General features: G+C 39.2%; 1 protein-coding gene across 1 annotated transcript in view; it reads left to right on the top strand.

Annotated features, from left to right (window-relative positions):
- Window positions 1-27,896, top strand: part of LOC150082462 (piezo-type mechanosensitive ion channel component-like) — an 861,219-nt gene that overhangs the window by 665,137 nt on the left and 168,186 nt on the right. Inside the window, 1 exon segment of the mRNA XM_090377768.1 lies at window positions 15,761-15,937. Coding sequence (XP_090233894.1) covers window positions 15,761-15,937 — 177 coding nt within the window.

The following is a 27,896-nucleotide window of genomic DNA, read 5'->3' as shown; positions in this document are numbered from 1 at the left end:
TTCAAGGTTTAGGCCTAAATGGATATCAGATAAACTGAGACTCATGTCAGAGAAGAAAAATGCATGGGATGCATATAAATTATCAGGTGACACAGAAGCCTATGATAGTTATAAGCTAGTCTGTAATAGAGTCACAAAGGTAGTAGTAGTGGCATGAGATGCAAGAAAGCAAGTATGAGCTTATACAGCATCAGCCAAAAAAAAAAAAAATCACACCATTCCCTCCAAATGCCTGTCCAGTTCCTCCTTAAATTTATTTAACCTATCAACTTCCACAACGACAGATGCAAGTTTGATCCAGCAATTAACCACCTGCTGGCCAAAGGCAAATTTCCGCACATCTATTCTATCTCACCACCAAATATGGAGGATGCGGAAAGGTCAGGGAATGACCACCGCATATCCCGGAGCAAAATGGCCTTAGTTGCTACTGCTCCTAAAAACCAAATATTAAACAAACAACATCTATTCTACATCTGTCTTTACTTAATTTGAATTTATGCCCCTTAGGTTCGTAATCTGAACAGTTGGAAGGATCCCATCAGAATTCAGCGTGCTCAACCCATTCAAGGCCTTATACATCTCAATCAGAACACCGCACAGGTGCCTAGTCTCCAGCCTCTGCAATTTGTAGAACTTAAGCCTCACTTGGTAAGAGGAACCCTTCATTCCCCTCACCAATCTTGTTGCCCTTCTCTGTACACGCTCAAGCAAAATTACATCCTTCCTAAAATGAGGCCCCCAGACCTGTATGCAGTACTCAAGGCATGGCCTGCATTTCCTTATACAGAGGGACAAATTGAAGCAGAATGGTATTAAGGGTAAGTTGCTAAATGGATAAAAGGATGGTTAAGTGGAAGAAGACAGAGGGTGGTAATCAATGGGTGCTGCTCTTCCTGGACTAATGTTATTAGTGGAGTCCCACAGAGTTCGGTGTTGGGTCCACTGTTGTTTTGTATATTATCAATGATATTGATGAAGGTATATCAGGCTTAATGTCGAAGGTTGGTAGGGTTGTTAATGACAGTAATGCCAGTGTGCTACTGCAACAGGATCTAGATAATTTGGGCAGATGGGCTAAGAAGTGGCAACTGAAGTTTAACCTTGACAAATGCAAAGTACTGCATATGGGTAGAAGTAACCCCAGAGAAATGTACCAACTGTGTTGGTACTAAACTTAAGGTGGTAGAAAATGAAAAAGACCTGGGAGTAATTGTGCAGTCAGATATGAAGTTTTCTGAGCAATGCAGACAGGCTGCCAGGGCATGGGGTTTTGTCAATCCTGTTGCAGTAGCACACTGCCATTACTGTCATTAACAACCCTGCCAACCTTTGTATCATCTGCAAACTTCGACACTAAGCCTGATTAGTCCACGAAGAGCAGCACCCATTAATTACCACCCTCTGTCTTCTCTCCCACTCAACCATCCTTTTATCCATTGTAGCAACTTACCCTTAATACCATTCTGCTCCAATTTGTACAATAGTCTTCCATGCGCAACAGTGTCAAAAGCTTTCCTGAAATCCAAATATATGATATCAAAATTATTTTTTGCATCCAGTTCCTTTGTAACCATATCATAATATCCTATCAAATTTGTCAGACAAGACTTTCCCTTAACAAACCCATGCTGTATCTGAATTATTGCTGCAGTCTTGTCTAGGTGATCCTGCAATGCATCTTTAACCAGTGACTCCATTATTTTACCTGGAACAGAAGTTAAACTAACTGGTTTGTAATTACTCGTCTCGGCCTTCGATCCCCCCCCCCTTCGTGAATTGGGATACATTTGCACATCTCCAGTCCGTGGGAACCTCCCCTGAGTTCAAAGATGATCTCATAATTATGGCTAAGGGTTTCCTTAGTTGCTTTTTTGCCTCCTTTAATATAACTGGATAGATCCCATTTACCACAGGTGCCTTTCTTATGTTTAACTTTAAAAATTTCTCTTCCACTTTGATCTCAGTTATTACAAATTCAGTAAGCACCCTGCTACAATTTGATAACCTTCTGCCATTTTCAAACCTTAATAACTCCTCATGTGTGAATGTAGATGAAAATACTCATTCAGTTTGTTTGCTATCTGAGCAGGATCATCAACAGTGGAACCATCGATATCAAGTGGACCAATCAGATTCATCCCCTTCCTTTTAGAGTTTATATAAGTAAAGAAATCCTTGTTATTTTTCTTAGCATCTTTTGCCAAAGATTTCTCGTAATCTGCCTTCACCTGCCTAACCTCCTTTGTGACCTGATTACAGACTAGCTTATATCTTCCAGAGGCTTCTAAGTAACTTGATAATTTATATGCATCCCATGCATTTTTATTCTGTGTCACGAGTCTCATTAGTTCATTTAATAACCATTTAGACCTAAACCTTGAACAATATTTCTTAATAGTTATGAAACTTTTAGTAGCATCCACGATTAATTCCTTGAATGCTTCCCACTTAGAATTTACTGTTGGTAACATCGTCAGTTGATCCCACTGTACAGAATTTAAAAACTTTCTGAGACCACTGTACTCACCTTTACGGAAGCAAAAACCCTTTTATTTACCTCTGATGGTAATTATATCTTTAAGTAAATCCTACATCAGTACACTGTGATCACTGCCACCTATGGAAGGAGCAGCAATGCATAGGACACGCTTCTTGATTAGACTGGGGTTTGAGCCTGTCACCACCAAATATGGAGGATGCGGAAAGGTTAGAGAATGGCTACCGCATATACTGGAGCAATATGGCCTTAGTTGCTAATGCTCCTAAAAACCAAACAAACAAACAACAAACTGCCACTTAGTGGTTCCTTTATCTGCAAATTCTTAATACATGAATGATCACTGCTGATAACCAGATCAAGAGTATTACTCTCTCTGGTTGCCTCTTGAACATGCTGCTGCAGAAAACAATCATCCAATAAATCCAAAAAAGTCTTACTAGTATGTGAGTGACCAACCCACAAATTCCAGCCAATATGTGGGAAGTTAAAATCACCCATTATAAGGCATTCTGATTTACTAGCCCACTCTGTTTCTCTGTACAATTAACTCTTTACAAAGTTAGGCAAGCAAAGGCAGATTACAAGAAATCTTTGGCAAAAGATTCTAAGAAAAACAGCAAAGACTTCTTTATTTATATAAACTCTAGAAGGATGGAGATGAATCAGATTGGTCCACTTGATATCGATGGTTTGACTGTTGATGATCCTGCTCAGTTAGCTGATAATCTGAATGAGTATTTTGCATCTACATTCACACATGAGTTCTTAAGGTAGGGAAATACCCGAAGTTTATCAAACTGTAACAGGGTGTTTAATGATTTTGTAATAACTGAGAGCAAAGTGGAAGAGAAACTGTTGAAGTTAAAAGTAAGAAAAGCATCTGGGGTGGATGGGATCTATCCAGTTATATTAAAGGAGGAAGCAAAGGAAGTAAGCAAACCCTTAGCCATAATTTTTTTTTTTTTATGTGAAACACAAGAGGTATTAGAACCTATAGTACTTAGTACCGTGCTTGGGTTTGAGGTTAAGAAGACGAAAGAAGATATTTGTTGACATTGGACTTCAACTTCTGTAGATTGCAATTTTCAGGAAATACTTATGAAGGAAGTTTGTTCCAGAAAACGGCAGTTGAATGAATAAATGAGGAAGATGAAAAGTTGGTTCTGTGGGTTTGAAGTTGGACAGTAAATGGATGTTGGCTAGTGGCGGCACATGTTCGGACTGTTTTGAAAGAGAGAGCAGGAATTATAGAAGCCAATACAGAAGAACAGTGCCCATGGAAGTATCTGTAGAAGAGGCATGCAGCAGAAACAGTGCGTCTATGAGAAAGCGAGTGGAGAGACTCTGTTAGAGATGAATCATTAATTAACCTAACTGCCCTCTTCTGAATGGAATCAAGAAGCCTGAGAGAGGTTTTGGGGGGCTCCACCCCAAATGTGGGAACAATATTCCATGGCAGGGCGGATTTGCAATTTATACAGAGTGAGCAGCTTTTCGGAAGAAAAGTAACGCCGAGAGCGAAAGAGAAAACCAAGATTTTTAGATGCAGAGGAAGCAATATTTGTAATGTGCTTGTGCCAAGAGAGATTAGAAGTCAGGGTAATCCCGAAAAGAGATATATCGTTTTGCCTAGAAATCGGAGTGTCACTAAAGATAAGCATAGGAACAGAAGAATCCTTTTTGCGAGATATAAGACAAGACTGAGTTTTAGAAGGATTGAAATCAACTAAGTTGTCTTTGCCGCACTGGGGAATTACCTGGAGATCAGCATTTCAGGAATTGGTAGCAGATTTTCGAGAAGTTGAAGCTGATTGAGCAGGACAAGGTTTCTCAAAATGGAAAGTTGAATGCAATGTGCTATCATTGGCAAAACTATAGATAGGATTTCCAGTCAATGGAAGAAGGTCATTGATATACAAGAGGAAAAGAGTGGGGGAAAGAACTGAACCTTGGGGGACACCGGCATTAGTGGAGAAGTTAGAAGACAGAGTTAGAAGAGACCATCTACCATCACCCGCAGTAAGTGATCAGAGAGAAAACTGGATAACCAATTACTAAAAACAGTTGGCAAACCATAAGATGGAAGCTTATTTAGAAGACCTTTATGCCAAACACGATCAAAAGCCTTTGAGATGTCAAGAGCAACTACTTATGTTTCACCGAACCTTTCCATTGAATTAGTCCATAAATGGGTAACATAAGCCAGAATATCTCCAGTGCATCGACACTGACTGAATCCATACTGGTGATCGTTGATCAGACGGAAGGTTTCTAGGTAGTTTAATTGGCGGTTAATTGATTTCTACATTAATTTAGAAAGAGTAGAAGTAATTGCAATGGGACGATAATTGGATGGGAGGGATTTGTCACCCTTTTTAGGAACTGGCTGGATATGAGCAAATTTCCAAGCAGAAGGAAAAACACCTTTGGAATAAGAAAGTGAAAAAAGGTGGCAAAGAATAGGAGTTAGTTCAGGAGCACAGGTTTTGAGAACAAGTGGAGAAATACCATCAGGACCTGGAGCTTTCTTAGCATCAAGATTCATCAAAATCCTTCTGATATCCTTTTGACGGAAGACCACAGGAGGCATTGAATGGAGGGTGTTAGGAATGGTGGGAGGTGTTTTACCAAGATCATTAATACATGAGCTGGAAGAAAAATGGGATGCTACAGGTCAGCTTTATCCTTGGCTGCAGTGGCAACAGAACCATCTGGTTTGGACAGAGGTGGGAGCAAAGATGGGCAAAAGTTGCAGCCAGTAGCTATGGCAAGAGACCAGAATGCTCGGCTACCATTAGGGCAAGAAGCAAGTTTTCTACTCTTAGCCTGTTCAAACTCTAGTTTGGAATGATTAATAACGGCTTTACAACTGATGTGAGCTTTGGTGTAGGCAGAAAATGAAACTGAAGAATTAGAAACAAGCCAATTACGATATGCAACATTCTTCTCTTGGACAGCTTTAGCACATTTATTGGAAAACCAAGGTTTAGATAAAGGACGAGATTTTAAAGTGGAGTGTGGGATAAAGGATTCCATTCCTGCAAGAATAATTTCACTGACATGACCTGAGCAAACGTTGACATCAGAAGTTTTGAAACGGTGATCCGACTAAGGAAAAGAAGAAAAGAAGTCTCGCAGGTCATCCCATTTTGCATTCTTGTAATGCCAAACAACACGAGGTTGGGAATAGCCATGAGATAAAGGTTCCATTGGAGAAGAGACAATCACCAAGTTGTGATCTGAAGTGCCTAAAGGATCTCTCACTTCGACCGTATACTTAGAAGGGTTGTTTGTGAGAAAAAGATCAAGCGTATTGGCTGTATAATTAGGATTGTCCGGTATTCTTGTAGGTAAATGAACAATCTGTGCTAGGTCATTAGTAATTGCAAAAGCCTCAGCATCTCGACCTGCTGGGTCGGTGTGACTAGAAAACGGAGGCCAGCTGGAGTTGTGAACATTAAAATCACCAAGGAAAATTACTTCACTGTTAGGAAAGTTGGACTGGAGAAAGTTAAGTTGCAAAGAGAGGAAGTCAAAGAGCTCCAAGTGATTAGTGGAGTTGGGAGAATGGTAGAGACAACAGATGAATTTGACACAATGAGGTAGAGAGATTTTAAGCCAGAGAAGATTCCAAATTGCCAAGTCTCTGACAGGGAATATCAGAACGGACATATGCACAAGTACCACCTTTGAGGCGAAAGGAATCATACAGCGAATAATTCGGGCATCCGAGATGAGCAGTAGATGAATCAACCGATAACTGAGATTCTGTCAGAAAAAGTACATTGGGTTTGGCAGACTGCAAGTGGAAATGGACATCGTTGAGATTAGAATTGAGACCACGTATATTTGTGAAATGAATTAGGAAGTCCTTTGAGAGATTATGAGAGATTCCTTGAATTCAGGGGAAGTCTCCACGGAATGGAGATGTGCAAATGTATCCCCAATTCACAAAGGGAGATCTAAGGTGACAAGAGTAATTACAGGCCTGTCAGTCTATGTATATAAAGTGCTTAGCATCATAATACACAGCCATTTCTGAATAAACAGAAAATTTTTAGGTGGCATCGTTTTAGGTTATATCTCATATTGTGAATGCCTTCACAACGAGTTGCCATGATATTGCACTACTTCGAATAAGTAACGCTTCACCTAAGGAGAAGACTAGTGTTACTTATTCTCAGATAGGTACCACCACCCAGACAGCACTGTTTCAGGGCTATTTGGCCCTTCGTCAGTGAGTGGGTAGGTACCCAAGTGATGCAATGATGGCAAAAACAGTTATGAAGTATAACTCCACAATATGAGAGATGCCTGATGGTGTATGATGTATTTAGACTAAGGCGCATTTAGGGCTAGAGCCTCAAGCTGCGGACAAATTTCTAAATAGTCTAAATTTGTCCGCAGCTTGAGGCTCTAGCCCTAAATGCGCCTTAGTCTAAATACATCATACACCATCAGGCATCTCTCATATTTTGGAGTTATACTTCATAACTGTTTTTGCCATCATTGCATCACTTGGGTACCTACCCACTCACTGACGAAGGGCCAAATAGCCCTGAAACAGTGCTGTCTGGGTGGTGGTACCTATCTGAGAATAAGTAACACTAGTCTTCTCCTTAGGTGAAGCGTTACTTATTCGAAGTAGTGCAATATCATGGCAACTCGTTGTGAAGGCATTCACAATATGAGATATAACCTAAAACGATGCCACCTTAAAAATTTTCTGTTTATTCAGAAATGGCTGTGTATTATGATGCTAAGCACTTTATATACATAGTCTAAATTTGTCCGCAGCTTGAGGCTCTAGCCCTAAATGCGCCTTAGGCCTGTCAGTTTAACTTCTGTTCTGGGGAAAATAATGGAATCACTGATTAAAGTTGCATTGCATGTCATCTAGACAAGACTGCAATAATAATTCAGACACTGCATGGGTTTGTTAAGGGAAAGTCTTCTCTGACAAATTTGATTGGATACTATGATATGGTTACAAAGGAACTGGATGCAAAAAATTTTGATATCATATGCTTGCATTTCAGGAAAGCTTTTGCTCCAATTTGTACAGCAGTAGCTTAGGAAAGCTACTGCTGTACAAATTGGAGCAGTATGGTATTAAGGGTAAGTTGCTACAATAGATGAAACGAAACGATGGTTGATTGGGAGAAAACAGCGAGTGGTAATGAATGGATGCTGCTCTTCATGGACTAATGTTATTTGTGGAGGTCCCCATGGTTCGGTGTTGGGGCCCGGTGTTGTTTTGTGTATTTATCAGTGATATTGATGAAGGTATGTCAGGCTTAATGTCCAAGGTTGCATGTGATTACGAAGGTTTGCAGGCTTTTTAATGACAGTATGCTACTGTAACAGGATCTAGAACATTTAGTCAGATGGGCTGAGAAGTGGCAACTGAAGTTTAACATTGACAAGCACAAAGTACTGCATGTGGGTAGCAGTAACCCCAGAGAAACGTTCTACCCGAGGGGCTGTGCCAAGCCCATATTCATATCTGGTGAGTATGGTCTTGGCACACCCAGGGTCCTGAGCTGGATGTAATCGTTCTTCTCTTTCGTGGTGATTCTCTCCTACTTTTGACTCTCTCTCTCTCTCTCTCTCTCTCTCTCTCTCACAGGGTAACTCGGGATTTATTTATTTTTTTGGCTGGTGCAGCATAAGCCTCGGGCTTCCTTGCACCATATAGCTAATAATAATATAATAATTTTGTGGTACTACACTTAGGGCAGTAGAAAATGAAAAAGACCTGGGATAATTGTGCAGTCAAATAAAATTTTCTGAGCAGTGCAGACAGGCTGCTAGAGCAGGTCATGGGGTTATTGTCAATGATATACAGTAATTTTGCTGGTAGGGAAAAGGAGGTGATTATTCTTTTGTATAATGAAATGGTCAGGCCATGTGTACAGGTCTGTAGGCCTCATTTTAGGAAAGATGTAGAATTGCTTGATTGAATACAGAGAATGGCAACAAAATTGGTGAGGGGAAAATGGTTTTCTTACAAAGAAAGGCTTAAGTTCTGCAAATTGTGCCATTTGATGACTAGACACCTGCAAGGTGATCTGATGTATAATGCCCTGAAAGTAGGCTCAGTGGTAATGTGATTCTTCCTCTTGCTTAGATTACGAACCTTGAGAGGCCATAAATTCAAATTGAGGAAAGACAATTGTAGAATAGATGTGTGGAAATTTGCCTTTAGCCAGCGGGTAGTTGATTGCTGGAACAAACTTCCATCTTTCGTGGAAGTTGATAGTTTAAATAAATTGAAAGAGGAACTGGGCAAATGTTTAGAGGGATTGATGTGTGAAATGCGGTCCCCCCCCCATGTGGCTGATGCTACATAAGCTTGCTTTCTTTAATCACATGCCCTGATTACTGCTATCAATATGTGCAATATCCATTATTTTTGGGGGATAATAAAAATTTTTGTGTGTGTAGTTGTTCGTTAAACTCATCAGTAATTTTCATTTTTGTTGTCCCATTGTCACACTAAAAACTAGTACTTTCACTGTACAATAAAGAACTTGGAAAATCACTGGTCCATGCAAACAATGCTACTGTAACGTTGAACACTGTAATATTTGGAAGTTCCTTGAAGAAATTAACAACTTAAATGGCTGTATTTTAACTAAAATTAATATATCACTTATTTGTGAAAATATCCTCTACCTAGAGGTGGCTTGTGACCACGGTTCCTTCTAAGCTGTGCATGTTCATGGCCATGCACTGATTTCTATGAAGTTGCACAGGTGGTTTTACTTCCTGTGCACACAGCCAACATGGGTGGTAGATGACTTTCATCAACCGGTGAAATACCACCACTTTGCTTATTGGAGGCTTGAAGTGGTGAAACCCATGTTTAGTCTCTCGAGCAAAGTTTCCGGCTCCCCCCCCCCATACTTCACCTTCAACCCATGCACAGTACTAAGTACTATAAGTTTTGATACCTTTCATGTTTGGGGTTTTCATAAAAAAAAAAAAAAAAAAAGTACTAGATGGCGACAGGGGAATTAGTGGAAGAATGGATATCGGAAGGGGGATAGCTCATGCAATAACATTCACTATTGCATTACATGTTCCTCCATGTTTTATTTACAAATACATAGTGAAAAGTTATGTGTTGATTTTTATTTATATGAAAAAAATTGTTGCATTATGAATATATAAAGGACTGTAGTGGTTGTAGTTTATATTGTATGTTTTCAAGGTGAGTTTATTGTTATAAAAATAATATAAATACCATATAATAGGGAACGTCAGCATTTTTACATTCCATCCACTGAACACACACATGCACACACATGTGGGGCTAGAGTTTATAAGGAATGTATTGCGATCATGAAAATTTTCGAAGTCGCGTTTTTTACATATTAATTTTTGCTAATTAATACGTAAAAATATGTGGGCAGAATGTCGGTGGATCTACTGATCTGAATTATTTTTCGTTATACATAAAAAAAAAAAAAAGTTTAGTATTCCTTAATATTTTATTAAAGAAGGTAAAATATGAAAAATTAAATTTTTTTTTTAAATTTTTATAAACTGTTTTAATAATGGGTTAATAATTTGTGATTTTTCCTAATATTTTATAATAACTTCATTTACAAAATACAGAGAATTAATAAAATTCTTTAATTTTAAAATTTTTCAGATAAGAAATGTCCAAAAGAAAAACTGAAGATGTAAATACTGTAAATAAAAAAAAACTTGCAAAACATTTTAAAAGTATTGGCTTTTAAAACAAATTGATGCAGAAATTCCATCATCAAATAAAAAGCAAAGCCTAAAACTAGTAGATATTTTTCAATACAATGAAGAAAATGGTTTCATCTTGTGTACTTTTTGTGCGAAAACAAAAGTTGCAGGAGAATTTAGTATGGGAAGAATGGAAACTAGATTATTTAAAACAGCATCTAAGTCAGAAGATACATATAGATGCAGTTTCCAAGTTATGTAATCTGAAAAAAGGTGGAATTTTAAGTATTTTGATGGAAACTGTAAAAGTATGTAACATAAAAAAGAAAGAAGTGAACGATTAAAATCTAATTTTGATATGGTTAAGGTTTTAATTAATGATGTGATATTAGCCATAAATATTAATGCATCAGTGAACTCTGTACAAGGCATTCAAACACATGGCAAAATTTATAGATATACCTAAAAATTGGAGAAGCAAAAATTATTCATTTGAATTTGTAGAATGTATAAATTCTGTTATAAAAAATATTCTGAACGAAATAAGAGAATCTACTTTTCACACGTTAATTGTAGACTTTCTGTACTGATATTTCAGTACAGAAAGTATTAATTTTCTATTTTAAATTTCGAGTGAAAAATTAAACATATTACAAAACAGTATTTGGAGGTATTTTGAAGCTTACAAACAGTGACAGTATGTCCATTTTAGAAAAAATGAAATTTTTTTGCTACCTATATATCTTGATATTCAAAAGATGGTAATGTTCATGTCAGATGGAGCAAGATTAAGGTTGGTAGGAAAAATGGAGTAGCAGCAATTCTCAAAAAGGAAATATTACATCCATCTGAACAACAGTGTGCACACCGTTGTTCAGATGGATGTTTAGGATTGGGCGATGCATGGAAAAATGTATCTATTATGCAAGATATAGACATTGCTTAGAACTATATACACAATGTTTAGCAGGTCTAGCATAAAAAAAGGAAAATTAGAAGAACTAGCCCAGATTACAGAACACGATTTGTATCTTTTGGACCATTAAATGAAGTCAGATGGTTATCCAGACATTTTGCAGTTGCTCTCCATTGTTGAATCAATTATACAAATAGTTTACATGTATTCCACACCCTCGAGGACAAAATCAATGATCCAATGCCCACGGAATTGGGGTGCATTGGATTTTGTGGTGATCTATAATTGATGTTTATTTATTACTTTTATATAAAGAATAAAATTATCACACACACACACACACACACACACACACACACACACACACACACACACACACACACACACACACACACACACACACACAGAATCGGATCTAACAGGCAAAAATTGAGTAGGGGTGCCATAAAATAAAATAAATTACTTAAGGGCGCCATTATTATAAAAAAGGTTGAAAACCACTGTGATATATGCCTCGCAAAAAAATATTTACGATTTATTACAAATAATTAAAGTTGATGTTATTTCTAAAATATCAGAAGAATTTTCAGAATTAAAATTTATAACTGCCAAAAATACTAAAACTGGAACATTTTAAAACTTTGTGACACTTTAAATTTTGTACTTAGAAATTTTGAGTTTTGTAAACATATCCAATCTCTATGATATTATGGGAACATTTCAGACATCAATTGTAGAATGGGAGCGAGGATTTAGACTATGAATTCAATTAAAACAAAAAATCGAAATAGAACACACGATGCTCATTTAAGTGACATGAGAATCAAATTGCCTTTAGGTAATGGTGCAACAATAAATGTACTTATATAATATTGGTGTAAATACACCATAGTTTCCCCATAAGTTTAACTACATGAGTAGTGTTAAAGCATCGTTTGATTTTATCTCATATTGTGGGTACCAGGTATTGCACTTCTTCTAATAAAACTTTGGTCCTGGAGGTTGTCACAGACATTCTCTCAGATATGCCAGACAAGCTGTATTTGCAATCTGGGAGTCTAAAAGGCTGATGGAACTTATATTTGGGTGACACTCAAGTCAAGTGGACCCAATTTCGGCAAAGTCCAGACAGTCTGTGACAATCAAATCCTCTGCTTGCACCTTCATGATGGTGGGACTGCTAGTAATCGTGGGTATAGCCCCCATACACAAGCACACTGTAGGTGACCACCCAGGTGTGAACCAACATAAGAAGGGGTCGAGGTGTGGTGCCCACACCACATGCAGAATGCCGCCCCTCTGTGTTACCAGGCAATACTAGGTGGTAGATGACTCTCATCAACCGATGCAATACCACCATTTTGCTTATTGGAAGCTTGAAGTGGTGGAACCTATTTTTAATCTCCAGAGCTAAGTTATGGTCAACCCTTCCCCATCTCTTCCATCATGCAGTATGACTGATGACTTTAGAGGTTATGATAGACATCATGGCGAGATCCAATCTTCCTTACACTTTGAAGGTACAGCCCTAAAATGGTGTTTGCAAGCCGGACCGAACCTATTGGTAATTCTTTAGGAGGCTTCTGGATCAGCTAGTTTATAATCTTGCTACCTCTACTCTGCCAGACAGTGACTGGAGATAGTCCGAGTAGTGTGTATGTGGGGGGCATTGTTGAGGCCACATTATGTCAAGGATCTGGGTATATTCTTACCATGTGTACGCCATATTGAAAAATTTCATTACTTCATATAGCATAGTCCCCCACTTTTTCTTACTATTGAATACACCATGAATTGTCAAACTAATAGAGTAAGCTTATCTGCAAAATGATCTAAACCTCCCAAACACTTGCTAGTTCATTTCACAAATATACGTAGTCTCAATTCTAATCTCAACCATGTCCACTTCCACTTGCAGTCTGCCAAACCTGATGTACTTTTTCTGACAGAATCTCAGCTATCAGTTGATTCAACTACTGCTCATCTCAGTTAACCAAATTATTCATTGTATGATTCCTTTCGCCTCAAAGGTGGTACTTGTGCATATGTCCGTTCCGATATTCCCTGTCAGAGAATTGATAATTTGGAATCTCCTCTTTTCGATCTTCTCTAGATTAAAATCTCTCTACCTCATTCTGTCAAATTCATCTGTTGTCTCTACCGTTTTCCCAACATCATTAATCACTTGGAGCTCTTCGACTTTCTCTCTTTGCAACTTGACTTTCTCCAGTCCAACTTTCCTAACAGTGAGGTAATTTTCCTTGGTGATTTTAATGTTCACAACTCCAGCCGGCTTCCATTTTCTAGTCACACTGACCCAACTGGTTGAGATGTTGAGGCTTTTACAATTACTAATGAATTTGCACAGATTGTTCATTTACCTGCAAGAATACTGGACAATCCTAACCATACAGCCAACACGCTTGATCTTTTTCTAAATACCCGGTTGAATTGAGAGGTGTTTTAGGCACTTCAGATCACAACTTGGTGATTGTCTCTTCTCCAGTGGAACCTTTATCTCATGGCTTTTCCCAACCTCGTATTGTTTGACATTACAAGAATGTAAAATGGGATGACCTGCGAGATTTCTTTTCTTCTTTTCCTTGGTTGGACTACTATTTCAAAACTTCTGATGTCAGTGTTTGCTCAGATCTGGTCAGTGAAATTATTCTTTTAGAAATGGAATCCATTATCCCACACTCCACTTTAAAATCTTGTCCTTTATCCAAACCTTGGTTTTTCCAATAAAGTACCAAGGCTGTTCAGGGGAAGAATGTTGCATATCGTAATTGGCTTGTTTCCAATTGTTCAGTTTCATTTTCTGCCTACACCAAAGCTTGCAACAATTGTAAAGCAATTATTAATCAGTCCAAACTAGATTTTTAACAGGCTAAGAGTAGAAAACTTGCTGCTTGCTCTAATGGTAGCCAAGTATTCTGTTCTCTTGCCAAAACTATTGGGCACAACTTTTGCCCATCTCTGCTCTCACCCCTGTCAAAACCAGATGGTTCTATTGTCACTTTGGCCGATAATAAAGCTGACCTGCTAGCATCCCATTTTTCTTCCAACTCATTATTAATAATCTTGGTAAAACACTTCCCACCATTCACAACACGCTCCATTCAATCCCGTCTGTAGTCTTCTGCCAAAAGTATGTCAGAAGGATTTTGACTAATCTTGATGCTAAGAAAGCTTCAGGTCCTGATGTTTTCCACTTGTTCTCAAAACCTGTGCCCACTTGTTCTCAAAACCTGTGCCCCTGAACTTACTCCTGTTTTTGCTGCCTTTTTTTCACTTTCTTTTTCCAAAGGTGTTTTTCCTTCTGCTTGGAAATTTGCTCATATCCAGCCAGTTCCTAAAAAGGGTGACAAATCCCTCCCATCCAATTATCGTCCCATTGCAATTACTTCAACTCTTAGGCACCTCCGTAGCCAGGTGGGAAGGAGCAGCAGCAGCAGCAGTGCGTAGCACACGCTTCTTGATTAGACCGGGGTTCGAGCCCGTCACCACCAAATACGGAGGATGAGGAAAGGTCAGGGAATGACCACCGCATTTCTCGGAGCAATATGGCCTTAGTTGCTAATGCTCCTAAAAACCAAATAACAAACAAACAAACTTCAACTCTTTCTAAAGTAATGGAGGAATCAATTAACTGCTAGCTCTTAAACTAACCAGAAACCTTCTGTCTGACCAGCGATTGCCAGTATGGATTCCGTCAGTGTCGATCCATTGGTGATGTTCTGGCTTATGTTAGCCATTTTTCGACAAATTCAATGAAAACGTTTGGTGAAACAAGCAGTTAACTCTTTACTTCTCAAAGGCTTTCGAGGCCATATTTCTCCAGGGATATGCGGTGGTCATTCCCTGACCTTTCTGCATCCTCCGCATTTGGTGGTCACTGGCTTGAACCTCGGTCTAATCAAGAAGCGTGTGCTACGCACTGCTGCTCTTTCCCACCTGTATACGGAGGCATCTGAAGTTATATCATTGGGTTATATCACTGTTGAACATCAGAATAAGTTGCTACACAATAATGTGGAGGCAGCGAGTCTGGTTGAGTTTAAAGCTGATTTGGATAATTTCCTTGTGGAAATGGAAATAATATGAATATTATGTTTTATTTGAATTTTTATTATTACTATTTATTTATTTTTGGCTGATACAGAAAAAGGACTGATTTATATTGACTGCATGTCAGTGGAAATCAGTTAGTTGGAGTTTTAATCATGCTCTAATCACTTCAAAGAACTGATTAATGCTAAATGCTCTTCCAGTCTGATGGTTGTGTTGGCATATGGAGAATGCTTACCACCTCAAGTTATTGTCTCATGGTGGTGGTGGAAGGGAGGATTCATGAGTCTGAAGATGTTTCTTTTCGTATTATCGTACGTGTGAAGATTGCACTGGAATCAGGTCCACAGATTCCAGTGTGCACAAATGTGAATGCTCTGTTACTGCATTAATGTTCTGGTTAATTCTGTGCTCCACATGCAAACAGTTTTATGGAAGTGCCTTTGTAATATGCCCTTATAATATGAAGTTACAAGTTTTTTGAATTAAGTTGACTTTTTATTGATCTTTTACATAAATGTTTTTGTTTCTTTTATGCTGTCAGTATTTATCACGTTTCTTTACAGGCAATCGTAGTTGTGAAATACCTCTTTCAGTTTAATTTTTTTATGTGGTCTCAGCCACTCCCTGAGAATCAACCATTTTGGTGGCCACGTATTCTTGGAGTAGAAAAGAAAGCTCAGTATGAAGTATATGATCTTTGCCTGTTAATGGTTGTATTTTTTCATCGTTTTATGCTTAAGGTATGACATCTAATAAGTTTTTTGGTGATATTTTAATGATTATATGTTGAAAATAATTTTTCTTTTATTTGACTTTAATAAAAAAACATTGTTTTGGTTAATTTTTATATGCTGATTTAAAAATATATCTCAATTTTGATCACATATATACTTCTTTTTAAGATTATTTAAATATATCTGATTTAACAGTCCTGTTGACCTTATATGGCTAACAGAACATCTGGTCATTCAATATTAATATTTAAACTGTGGATATAGCAAAATGACATATATATATATATATACACACACACACACACACACACATACTGGTGTTCAAAGAAAGTGTATCACCCCTTAAAATTGTAATTGTCATCCGAATAACGTAAGTATATGGCAATATTTCTTACAGATTGCATCAGTTAAGATTGACATGCATAGGTGATGACGTAATATTGCATTAGCTGTTACTTTCGGCTATATAAGCACGCTCTGAAAGAGTTGCAGTCATTCCTTGCTTGTGTCAGGATGGCGAGTTACATGCAGTTGACGCCATGAAAAAAAGAGTACTATTATTGCTTTACTTGAAGGATGTTCTTCCCATCGTATTGGTTATAGAATGTTTTGTGTAATCAGTCGACAGTGAGTCGATTTCTTTCCAAACTCAAGAATACTGGGTCTGCTGATAGGAAAAATGGAACTGGATGCAAAAGAGTTTCTATGCCAAAACAGGACTGTGTTTTGAAGTGCTTATGTCTTAAAAACCATAAAGCTTTTTGTCTGAGCTGAAAAGAGAATGGGAAGAACGTACAGGAGTGGTAGCAAGTGCAGTAACAGTCAGAGGACACCTCTTCAAAAATGGACTTGTAGCCTGTCATCCTAAGAAGCCCCTCCTCACACAAAAAATGAAAAAGGCCTGATTAATTAGGTGTAAGGATCATGTCAAATGGACCCCCCCCCCAGTAGTGGAAGTCATTTATTTTCTTGGATGAGAAGAAATTCAACCTGCATGACTCTGATGGGAGACAAATGATTCACCATATACGTGGTGAAGAATACCATCAAGACTGTATGGTGTCTACAGTAAAATTCCCTACCAGCCAAATGATATGGCGGTGCATTTAATATCGCAGAGTAGGTCACCTGCAGTTTATAAAAGGTTCCATAAAAGCCAGTGGATACCTGGCTATATTAGAAGGCCAATCATTGGAGACCATTTCAACCTGCCAAGTAACTGCATCATTCAGGAAGACTCTACTCTTTGTCATTGGGTGAAAATTGAAAGTAGGCACTTCTTTAGTTACTTTAGCTTCATTTCTGCATTGGAGGTTCGAGAGTAATGTGTTAACATTTGTTAGAGGTGAAAAAATTGTTGGAAGAACTGTCCATTACAAATCTTAGCTAGCCAGGAAACAGCCCAGATCTGAATTCTGTAGAGAACCGTTAGCATCGCAGTGTTAGGTGGGTCGGAAAACTGCTAGATTGGGGGAATATGTGGACAAATAGATCAACAGTAGCCACTGGCAGAGGTGAAAGTGATTCATGCACTGCTTCTATTGGAATGAGCAGCAGCCTGGAAAAGAAGATGCAGGGTATTTCAGAGACTGCTGGGAGTCATTGCGGTACAAGTAAACACATGGGTTGTGTTAGGATAGCTAAGAATAGGAATGGGTGCGTGTATACTTGCATGAACACCAATGCTAGGAGTTTGGTAAATAAATTTTATGAATTTGAGGTGTTGGTCAAAACATCAAAGGCAGATATTGTTGGGATATCAGAGACGTGGTGTCGCACAGATATATAAGGAATGCAGAACCGGAATTTGGGGAGTACAATGTGTAAAAGAAGGATAGACAGGATAGGAAGGGAGGAGCGGTTATGCTATTAGTTAAGAAACACATAAAATCCAAGGAAGTGGAGCCAGTCGACATCACTAGACAGTGCAGTGCAGTGCAGTGTCGAGTCAGTTTGGTGTGACCTAGCACTGGGAGTTCAAAATTGAGAGTAGGAGTTTGTTATAGGCCTAATGACTCTGCTGAGTATAGTAAACTGTACAGGGAAATAGAAGTATATTAAGAAACAGTACAGGGAAATAGAGTGGGCCAGTAAATCAGAGATTCTTATAATGGGGGATTTTAATTTCCTGGATATTGACTGGAATTTGTGGGTTAGTCACTCACACACTAGCAAGGCTTTTGTGGATTTATTGGATTATTTTTTTTACATCAGCATATTTGGGAGGCAACTAGAGAGAGTATCTGATAACAAGAGTTGATCTGATAATCAGATCAACTCTTGATCTGATTATCAGTAGTGATTCTTCATGCATTAAGAATCAGCAGATAAAGGAACCACTAGGTGGCAGGATCACAATGTGCTGAAGTGGGATTTACTCAAAGAGGTAACTACCATTAGGGGTCAAGGGAAGGGTTTTTGCTTTCATAAAGGTGACTATGGAGATCCGAGACAGTATTTAAATTCTATATGGTGGGACTAACTGATGATGTTACCAACAGCAAATTCAAAATGGGAAGCATTTAAAGAATTAATCTTGAAATTTCTAGGCTTTACATACCAACTAAGAAATATTGTTTAAGGTTTATGCCTAAATGGATGTCAGATGAACTAATGAGACAGGTGGCTGAGAAGAAAAATGCATGGGATACCTATAAATTAATGGATGACATGGAAGCCTATGATAGATATAAGCTGTATTCAAGAAAATTAATACTCAAACACCAGCCATGTAATTAAATATTTAATAAACTAAAATAAAGTAAGATGATACAGTAAACTGGACTATTACAATCAGTACTAAAAGAAATAAAATCGGTTAAAACAGTTAAAAACTAACAATGCTAAAATCGTTAAAATAAGTTAAATTACCAGAAATCCGAAGCTTTCCGAGACAGCTGTCTCCTTTCTCAACAGTGTACTGTTGCTACCATGACATATCCTTAAGTAACAGGCCCATGGTACTCATGAGGAACATCGTCAGTATTCTCCGTTTGTGCACCGGAAACGGAAGTAACCCGGGAGTGTGCCATGTGGAACCGATCATCGCGTCTGACAGTCGCCTCAAAGAGGAGGGGGGTAATCGCACCCCCACCTCTGTTAATAGTATGACAGGATGAACTGATTCACAAGCTCTCGAGCCACTTGCATTCCCAGAACCCATGCGCACGGTCAGTAATGATCGCATCCTCAGGGGAGATCTAATGCTGTTTCTCCCTATAATGTTCCACCACAGCAGACCTAGCATAGTTTGCAGTCTTAATGGTGGTCAATTGTTCCCCCCAGACAGTGTTTTAGATGTTGTCCTGTCACCCCCACATAACAATCCCCACAATCCGGTCACTTAATCTCATAAACTACCCTACAGGTGGAATCCTGGGTTACGGGGTCTTGACCTGAGACACTACTGTGTACAACCTCTGCCCCTGGAAGCTGCACACAGCGGCTCTAGCACTCCCGTAGTGCCCGTGCCACATGCTCTGAAAAACCCGGATAGTAGAGAATGTAAGTAGTAGCCGCCGAGGGAGGTGGTTCCCGGCGATTGGACCCAGTCCTATAAACATATTTGTCCAAAACCCTCTGGAGGGTAACCACACTTACTAAGATCTTACTAACTTCCATTTCCCTATCCTCGGGGGGGGACTGCAGTGGGACTACACCCTATTTATTAATGCCCTGGCTATGCTATCTTTATGTTGATAAGCCTGTGCTGTAATGGACTGTAATATGTTGATAAGCCTGTGCTGTAATGGACCTGAACTGTAATGGACATACTGACTATGACACATTGGTTTTCTGTAAACTGTAGTCTTCACTCTAGTACCATCCCCAAGGCCCCGTAACCCGGGATTCCACCAGTAGTGTAGTTTATGAGATTAAATGCCAGGATTTTTATGTGGGGGAGACAGGGCGACATCTAAAAGACCATCTGGGGGAACATTTGGCCGCCATTAAGACTGCGAACTATGCTAGGTCTGCTGTGGCAGTACATTATTGGGAGAAGCAGCATCGGATCTCCCCTGACGATGCGGTCATTACTAACTGTACGCATGGGTTCTGGGAACACAAGTGGCTCGAGAGCTTGCAAATCGGTTCATCCTGTCATACTATTAACAGGAATAGGGGTGTGCAATTACACCCCCCTCTTTGAGGTGATTGTCCTCAGATGCGATGATTGGTTCCACATGGCACGCTCCCGTGTCACTTCCATTTCCGGTGCGCAAACAGAGAATACTGATGATGTTCCAGGTGAGTCACATGAGTACCATGGTCCTGTTACTTAAGGATGTGTCATGGTAGCAACAGTACACTGTTGAGAAAGGAGACAGCTGACTCCGAAAGCTTCGGATTTCCGGTATTTTAACTTATTTTAATGATTTTAGCATTATTAGTTTTTAACTGTTTTAAACGATTTTAATTCTTTTAGTACTTATTGTAATAGTCCAGTTTACTGTATTATCTTACTTTATTTTTTTTATTAAATATTTAATTACGTGGCTAGTGTTTGAGTATTAATTTTCTTGAATATGGAATTTCCCAGCCCCATAGGCCTGTTTCAGGAGATATAAGCTGGTCTGTAACCAAGTCACAAAGGAGATTAAGCAGGCAAAGGCAGATTATGAGAAATGTTTGCCAAAGGATGCAAAGAAAAACAACAGAGAGTTCTTTACCTATGTAAACTCTAGAAGGAAAGGGATGAAAGAGATTGGTCCACTGGATATCGATGGTTCAACTGTTGATGATCCTGCTCAGGTGGCTAACAAACTAAATGAGTATTTTGCATCTACATTCACACATGAAGAGTTATTCAGGGATGGGAAGTCCAGAGGTGAATTAAACTCTGGCAGTGAGCTAGATGATTTTGTAATAACTGAGAGGAAAGTGGAGGAGAAATTGTTGAAGATGAACATAAAAAAAAGCACCCGGGGTGGATGGGATCTCTACAGATCTCTCTCTCAGGGTAGGTACCCATGGACTGATGATGTACAAATGTGACTCCAATTCACAAAGGAGGATAAAAGGGTGACACAAGTAATTATAGACCTGTTAGTTTAACTCTGTTCCAGGAAAATTAATGGAGGCACTGGTTAAAGAAGCACTGCAGGACCATCTAGAGAAGACTTCAGTTATAGCTCGGACACAGCATGGTTTTGTTAAGGGAAAGTCTTGACTGACCAATTTGATTGGATGTTATGATGTCGTCACAAAGGAACCGGATGCAGGAAATAACCAAGTAACTAAGTAGGGAATAACACAAGTAACTAAGCGGATGAAGCTCTTTGACGCTCTTGGAACAGAGAAGTTTTTCCTGATTTATTTTCTGATTTATTAGCTTAAAAACATTTTCTTGGGATAAACATGTAAAAATAAATGTAATGTCAACCTAAAGGTTAGCATTAGCATTAGTAGAGGCATTTGATGCCATCAGCCAAAAAAAAAAAAAAAAAAAAAACCCACTTCCACTTCACCCCTCTGTTCGTTTGAAATACCTGTCCAGCTGAGCCTTAAACTTATTCAGGCTATCAACCTCCACGACAAGGGATGGAAGTCTGTTCCACCAACCAACCACCCGCTGGCTAAAGGCAAATTTCCTCACGTCTATCCTACATCTGTCTTTCCTGAATTTGAATTTATGCCCTCTCAGGTGATTTTTCTGAGCTAGAGGAAGAATCCCATCAGCATTGAGCATGCTTAAACCATTCAGGCTTTATACACCTCTATCAGATCACCTCGCTGGTGCCTAGTCTCTAGACACTGTAATTTGCAAAACTTAAGCCTTTCTTCGTAAGAGCACCCCTTTGTTCCATTCACTAATCTTGTTGCCCTTCTCTGTACTTGTTCCAGCAGCTCTACATCCTTCTTGAAATGAGGCATCCAGACCTGTATACAGTACTCTAGGTGTGGCCTGACCATTGCCTTATACAATGGAATAATCACCTCCTTATCCCTGCTGGAAAAATTCCTGTATATCATTGACAATACTCCATGAGCTACTCTTGCAGCCCGTCTGCACTGCTCAGAGAACTTCATATCTGCTTGCACAACCACCCCCAACTCCCTTTCATTCTCTACCACTGTCAGTGTAGTACCACAGAGTTGATACGTTGCTCTGGGGTTGCTGTTTCCCATGTGTAGTACTTTACATTTGTCAATGTTAAACTTCATTTGCCACCTCTCAGCCCATCTGCTCAACCTTTCCAGATCCTGTTGCAGTAGCATAGTGTCAGTAGTGTCCTTGACAACCCTTCCAACCTTCGTGTCGTCTGCAAACTTGGACATTAAGCTTGATATACCATCATCAATATCATTTATAAATACAGAAAACAATAATGGACCCAACACTGAGCCCTGAGGGACTCCACTAATAACATTTGTCCACGATGAACAGTGTCCATTGATTACCACTCTCTGTCTTCTCCCCCTCAACCACCCCTTTATCCATAGCAGCAATTTGCCTCCAATGTCACACTGCTCCAATTTGTGTAGCAGTCTTAAATTGTCATATTAACTTATTTCAAGAGTAGCTTTATATTCCTAGTTACGATACTTAGTTTAAAGTTTAACTTAGACAGAGAATTTGTACGTATTACTTAGTATCGGTAACGGTATCAAAGCCACGTGTTACAAATTGAATGAGAGGTCTTTTTTTTTAACCAAAATTAGTTGATTTATTAACCAATTGTTATATTAAATTATCTTCTATAAATTATAGACCTAGTCAGGATCCTTAGTTTATTCTAAATTGAGATAGTGAGATTTGGAAACTAATCAATACTTACGAGTCCGTAGAAGTACCGTTCGCGAATTCTCGCCATTTTTACATGATAGCATAAGCTTAGTGTAGTATAGTGCATAATATAATATTGTCAGTTAATTAGTAAATCTTGATAAACCTTGATAAACTTTATCTTGATAAATCTTGATAAATCTTGGTAAATCTTGATAAACTTTATTATCAATTAAATTGTACTTTTAACTCTATATATATATATATATATATATATATATATATATAACGACTTAATCGTAACAAATAATTAATACATAACTATAGTGGTACACATGATACGGAAGTTATATAAAGGGAACTCGTAGAAAACACTAGATACTGAAAAAATAAATATAGCATTATAACTATTTTGGGATATAACTTAAGGATTTAATTTTGTTTTGAAATTTTATTGAATTAAATCGGAATCATGACTCAGACCAGAGCAGCAAAGCAAAAGGCTCAAGCTAATGGGAGTGTTGTGGTTCAGGGGAGAACTGAGGGGGCCAGTTGCCCTCTGAATCAGTCTTTTAAAATGCACTGTTTGCTTGATGTTTGCCTAGCAGTCGGGTACGGGACATGATACTGCCAAGGGGGATGTCTTTGTGTGTGCACGATGTAAGGAGTGCAAGGAAATCAGGCGACAACTCAGCATTGTTATGGGCCTTTATGAGAGCTTGAAGGACAGGGTGGATGACCTCGAAGGAAATAAATTGAGGGGCCCATCAAGCTCTCAGCCGCCCACATCAACGCCAGAGCTTGCACTTGGTCATCAGGCAACACAGAGGCAGCCCCCTAGGCAGAATGCGCTGGTCCCACAGGAACTAGTAGTTGTTGGTGACTCTATTGTCAGGGAAGCGGGGAACATGCTTTGTAAAAAGGATAGGTGGAATAGGACCAGGGTATGTCTGCCAGGGGCAAAGGTTGATGACGTTGTAGAGCGGATATCATCTTTTAAGGGCACAAAAGGTGATATAGTTGTACACGTTGGCACAAATGATATTAAGACTAGCAGACCGGCGGAATTACTTAGCAAGTACAGGTCACTGTTGAAAAAAAGCCGTGAATTAGGGTTGAATTTGAAAGTGTCTGCAATTCTGCCCAGACACGATAGGAGGGAGTATATGATTGAGAGCCTTTCGATCAATTCGGCCCTGGAGGGATTGTGCAAGGCTCAAGGGGTAGAATTTTTTTCAGCCTGGACTGTACGTGTTAACAGGAGAGATTGCTTCTACAGGGATGGGATACACTTAAATAGAAAGGGTGCAAGAATTTTTGCTGATGCTGTCGAGGCAGAGTTAGGTGGGTCGGAAAACTGCTAGTTTGGGGGGGATACAAGGACTAATAGATTAACAGTAGCCACTGGCAGAGGTGGAAGTGATTCTTGCACTGCTTCTATTGAAATGAGCAGAAGCCTGAAAAACAAGATGCAGGATATTTCAGAGACTTCTGGGAGTCATTGCGGTACAAGTAAACACATGGGTTGTGTTAGGGTAGCCAAGAATAGAAACAGGTGCATGTATACCTGCGTGTACACCAATGCTAGGAGTTTGGTAAATAAATTTGATGAATTTGAGGTATTGCTCAAAACATCAAAGACAGATATTGTTGGGATATCAGAGACGTGGTGTCACACAGATATAAGGAATGCGGAACTGGAATTTGGGGAATACACATTCTGCCAAAGTGAACATTGGCAGAATGTGTATAGAAAGGATAGACAGGGGAGGAGGGGTTATACTATTAGTTAAGAAACACATAAAGTCCAAGGAGGTGAAGCCAGTCGACATCGATGGACAGGGCAGTGTCGAGTCAGTTTGGTGTGACATAAGCATAGGGAAATCAAAATTGAGAGTAGGAGTGTGCTATAGGCCTAATGACTCTGATGAGTATAATAAGATATTGTACAAGGAAATAGAGTGGGCCAGTAAATCAGAGAGTCTTATAATGGGGGATTTTAATTTCCCAGATATTGACTGGAATTTGTGGATTGGTCACTCGCACACTAGCAAGGCTTTTGTGGATTTATTGGATGATTGTTTTCTACATCAGCATGTTCGTGAGGCAGCAAAAGGGAGCAATACTCTTGATCTGATTATCAGTAGTGATTCTTCATGCATTAAGAATCTGCAGATAAATGAACCACTAGGTGGCAGTGATCACAGTGTGTTGAAGTGGGATTTACTCAAGGAGGTAACTACCATCAGAGGTAAAGGGAAGGGTTTTTGTTTTTGTAAAGGCGACTATGATGGTCTGAGACAGTATTTAAATTCTATACAGTGGGACCAACTGATGATGTTACCAACAGCAAACTCAAAATGGGAAGCATTCAAGGAACTAATCTTGGAGGCTACCAGGCTTTACATACCAACTAAGAAATATTGTTCAAGGTTTAGGCCTAAATGGTTGTCAGATGAACTAATGAGACATGTGGGCAGAGAAGAAAAATGCATGGGATACATACAAATTAATGGGTGACATGGAAGCCTATGATAGATATGTTGGTCTGTAACCAAGTCACAAAGGAGATTAGGCAGGCAAAGGCAGACTATGAAAAATCCTTGGCAAAGGATGCAAAGAAAAACAGAAAAGAGTTCTTTACCTATTTGAACTCAAGAAGGAAAGGGATGAATCAGATTGGTCCACTGGATATTGATGTTTCAACAGTTGAGGATCCTGCTCAGGTGGCTAACAATCTAAACGAGTATTTTGCATCTACATTCACGCATGAGGAGTTATTCAGGAAGGAGAATGATGTAGGTAAAGTAAACATTGGCAGTGAGCTGGATGATTTTGTAATAACTGAGAGGAAAGTGGTGGAGAGATTGTTGAGGATAAACATAAAAAAGGCACCTGGGGTGGATGGGATCTATCCAGTTATATTAAAGGAGGCAGCAAAGGAAGTAAGCAAACCCCTAGCCATAATTATGAGAGCTTCTTTGGACTCAGGGGAGGTACCCATAGACTGGAGATGTGCAAATGTAACCCCAATTCACAAAGGAGGATCAAAGGCTGACACAAGTAATTATAGACCTGTTAGTTTAACTTCTGTTCCAGGTAAATTAATGGAGGCACTGGTTAAAGAAGCATTGCAGGATCATCTAGACAAGAATTCAGTTATAGCTCAGACGCAGCATGGTTTTGTTAAGGGCAGGTCTTGCCTGACCAATTTGATTGGATACTATGATTTTTTTTTTTTTTTTTCCCTGGATGCAGGGAGTAACTTTGATATTATATATTTGGATCTTAGAAAGGCTTTTGATACTGTTGCACATGGAAGACTGCTGCACAAATTGGAGCAGTGTGTCATTGGAGGCAAATTGCTGCTATGGATAAGGGATGGTTGAGTGGCAGAAGACAGAGAGTGGTAATCAATGGACACTGCTCAACGTGGACTAATGTTATTAGTGGAGTTCCTCAGGGTTCAGTGTTGGGTCTGTTGTTGTTTTCGGTGTTTATGAATGATATTGATGAATGGATATCAAGTTTAAAGTCAAAGTTTGCAGATGATACAAAGGTTGGCAGGGTTGTTAAGGACACCACTGATGCTATGCTGCTGCAACAGGATCTGGAAAGGTTGAACAGATGGGCTGAGAGGTGGCAAATGAAGTTTAACATTGACAAATGTGAAGTACTACATATGGGAAACAGTAACCCCAGAGCAACGTATCAACTCTGCGGTACTACACTGACAGTGGTGGAGAATGAAAAGGACCTGGGGGTAATTGTGCAGGCAGATATGAAGTTCTCTGAGCAGTGCAGACGAGCTGCAAGAGTAGCTCATGGTGTCTTGTCAATGATATACAGGAATTTTTCTAGCAGGGATAAGGAGGTGATTATTCCCTTGTATAAGGCAATGGTTAGGCCACATCTTGAGTACTGTATACAGGTCTGGAGGCCTCATTGCTCTTACGAAGAAAGGCTTAAGTTTTGCAAATTACAGAGTCTGGAGACTAGGCACCGGCGAGGTGATCTGATAGAGGTGTATAAGGATTTGAATGGTTTGAGCATGCTGAATGCCAATGGAATTCTTCATCTTGCTCAGAATAATCAGCTCAGAGGGCATAAATTCAAATTGAGGAAGGACGGATGTCGGATAGATGTGCGGAAATTTGCCTTTAGCCAGCGGGTGGTTGGTTGGTGGAACCGACTTCCATCACTTGTTGGTGAAGTTGATAGCCTAAACAAATTTAAGGCTCAACTGGACAGGTATTTCGAGTGAACGGAGGGGTGAAATGGGAGTGGTGTGTTTTTTTTTTTTTTTTTTTTGGCTGATGCTGAATAAGCTTGCTTTCTTGCATCATATGCCTCTACTAATGCTAATAACTGTGATATCATATATTTGTGATATCATATATCTTAGAAAGGCTTTTGATACTGTTGCACATGGAAGACTGCTGAAGAAATTGGAGCAATGTGGCATTGCAGGCAAATTGCTGCTATAGATAAAGGTATGGTTGAGTGGGAGAAGGCAGAGTGTGGTAATCAATGGACATGGCTCATCATGGACTAATGTTATTTGTGGAGTTCCTCAGGGTTCAGTGTTGGGTCCATTGTTTTTGCTGTATTTATAAATGATATTGATAATGGTATATCAAGCTTAATGTCCAAGTTTGCTGACGATATGAAGGTTGGCAGGGTTGTTAAGGTCACTAATGACAGTCGCTGCTGCAACCAGAACTAGAAAAGTTGAGAAGATGGGCTGAGAGGTGGCAAATGAAGTTTAACATTAACAAATTTAAATTACTACATATGCGGAGCAGTAATCCCAGAGTGACATATCAACTCTGTGGTACTACCCTGACAGTGGTAGAGAACAAAAAGGACCTGGGGTAATTGTGCAGACAGATATGAAGTTTTCTGAGCAGTACAGATGGTCTGGAAGAGTAGTTCATAGGGTCTTGTCAATGATATAAAGGAATTTTTCTATGAAGAATAAGGAGGCAATTATCCCCTTGTATAAGGCAATGGTCAGGCCACACCTTGAGTACTGTATACTGGTCTGAAGGTTTTATTTAAGAAGTATGTAGAGCTGTTGGGACTGGTACAGAGAAGGGCAACAAGATTAGTGAATGGAACAAAGGGTTGCAATTATGAAGAAAGGCTTAATTTTTGCAAATTACAGTGTCTGGAGACTTAGACACCTGCGAGGTGATCTGATTGAGGTGTATAAAGCCTTGAATGGTTTGAGCATGC

Source organism: Mastigoproctus giganteus, chromosome 7 (assembly GCF_048544385.1).
Source record: "Mastigoproctus giganteus isolate SK-2022 chromosome 7, ASM4854438v1, whole genome shotgun sequence".
Classification (NCBI taxonomy): domain Eukaryota; kingdom Metazoa; phylum Arthropoda; class Arachnida; order Uropygi; family Thelyphonidae; genus Mastigoproctus; species Mastigoproctus giganteus.
Note: the sequence above shows the minus strand (reverse complement) of the source record. Positions and strands in the feature narration are given on the sequence as shown.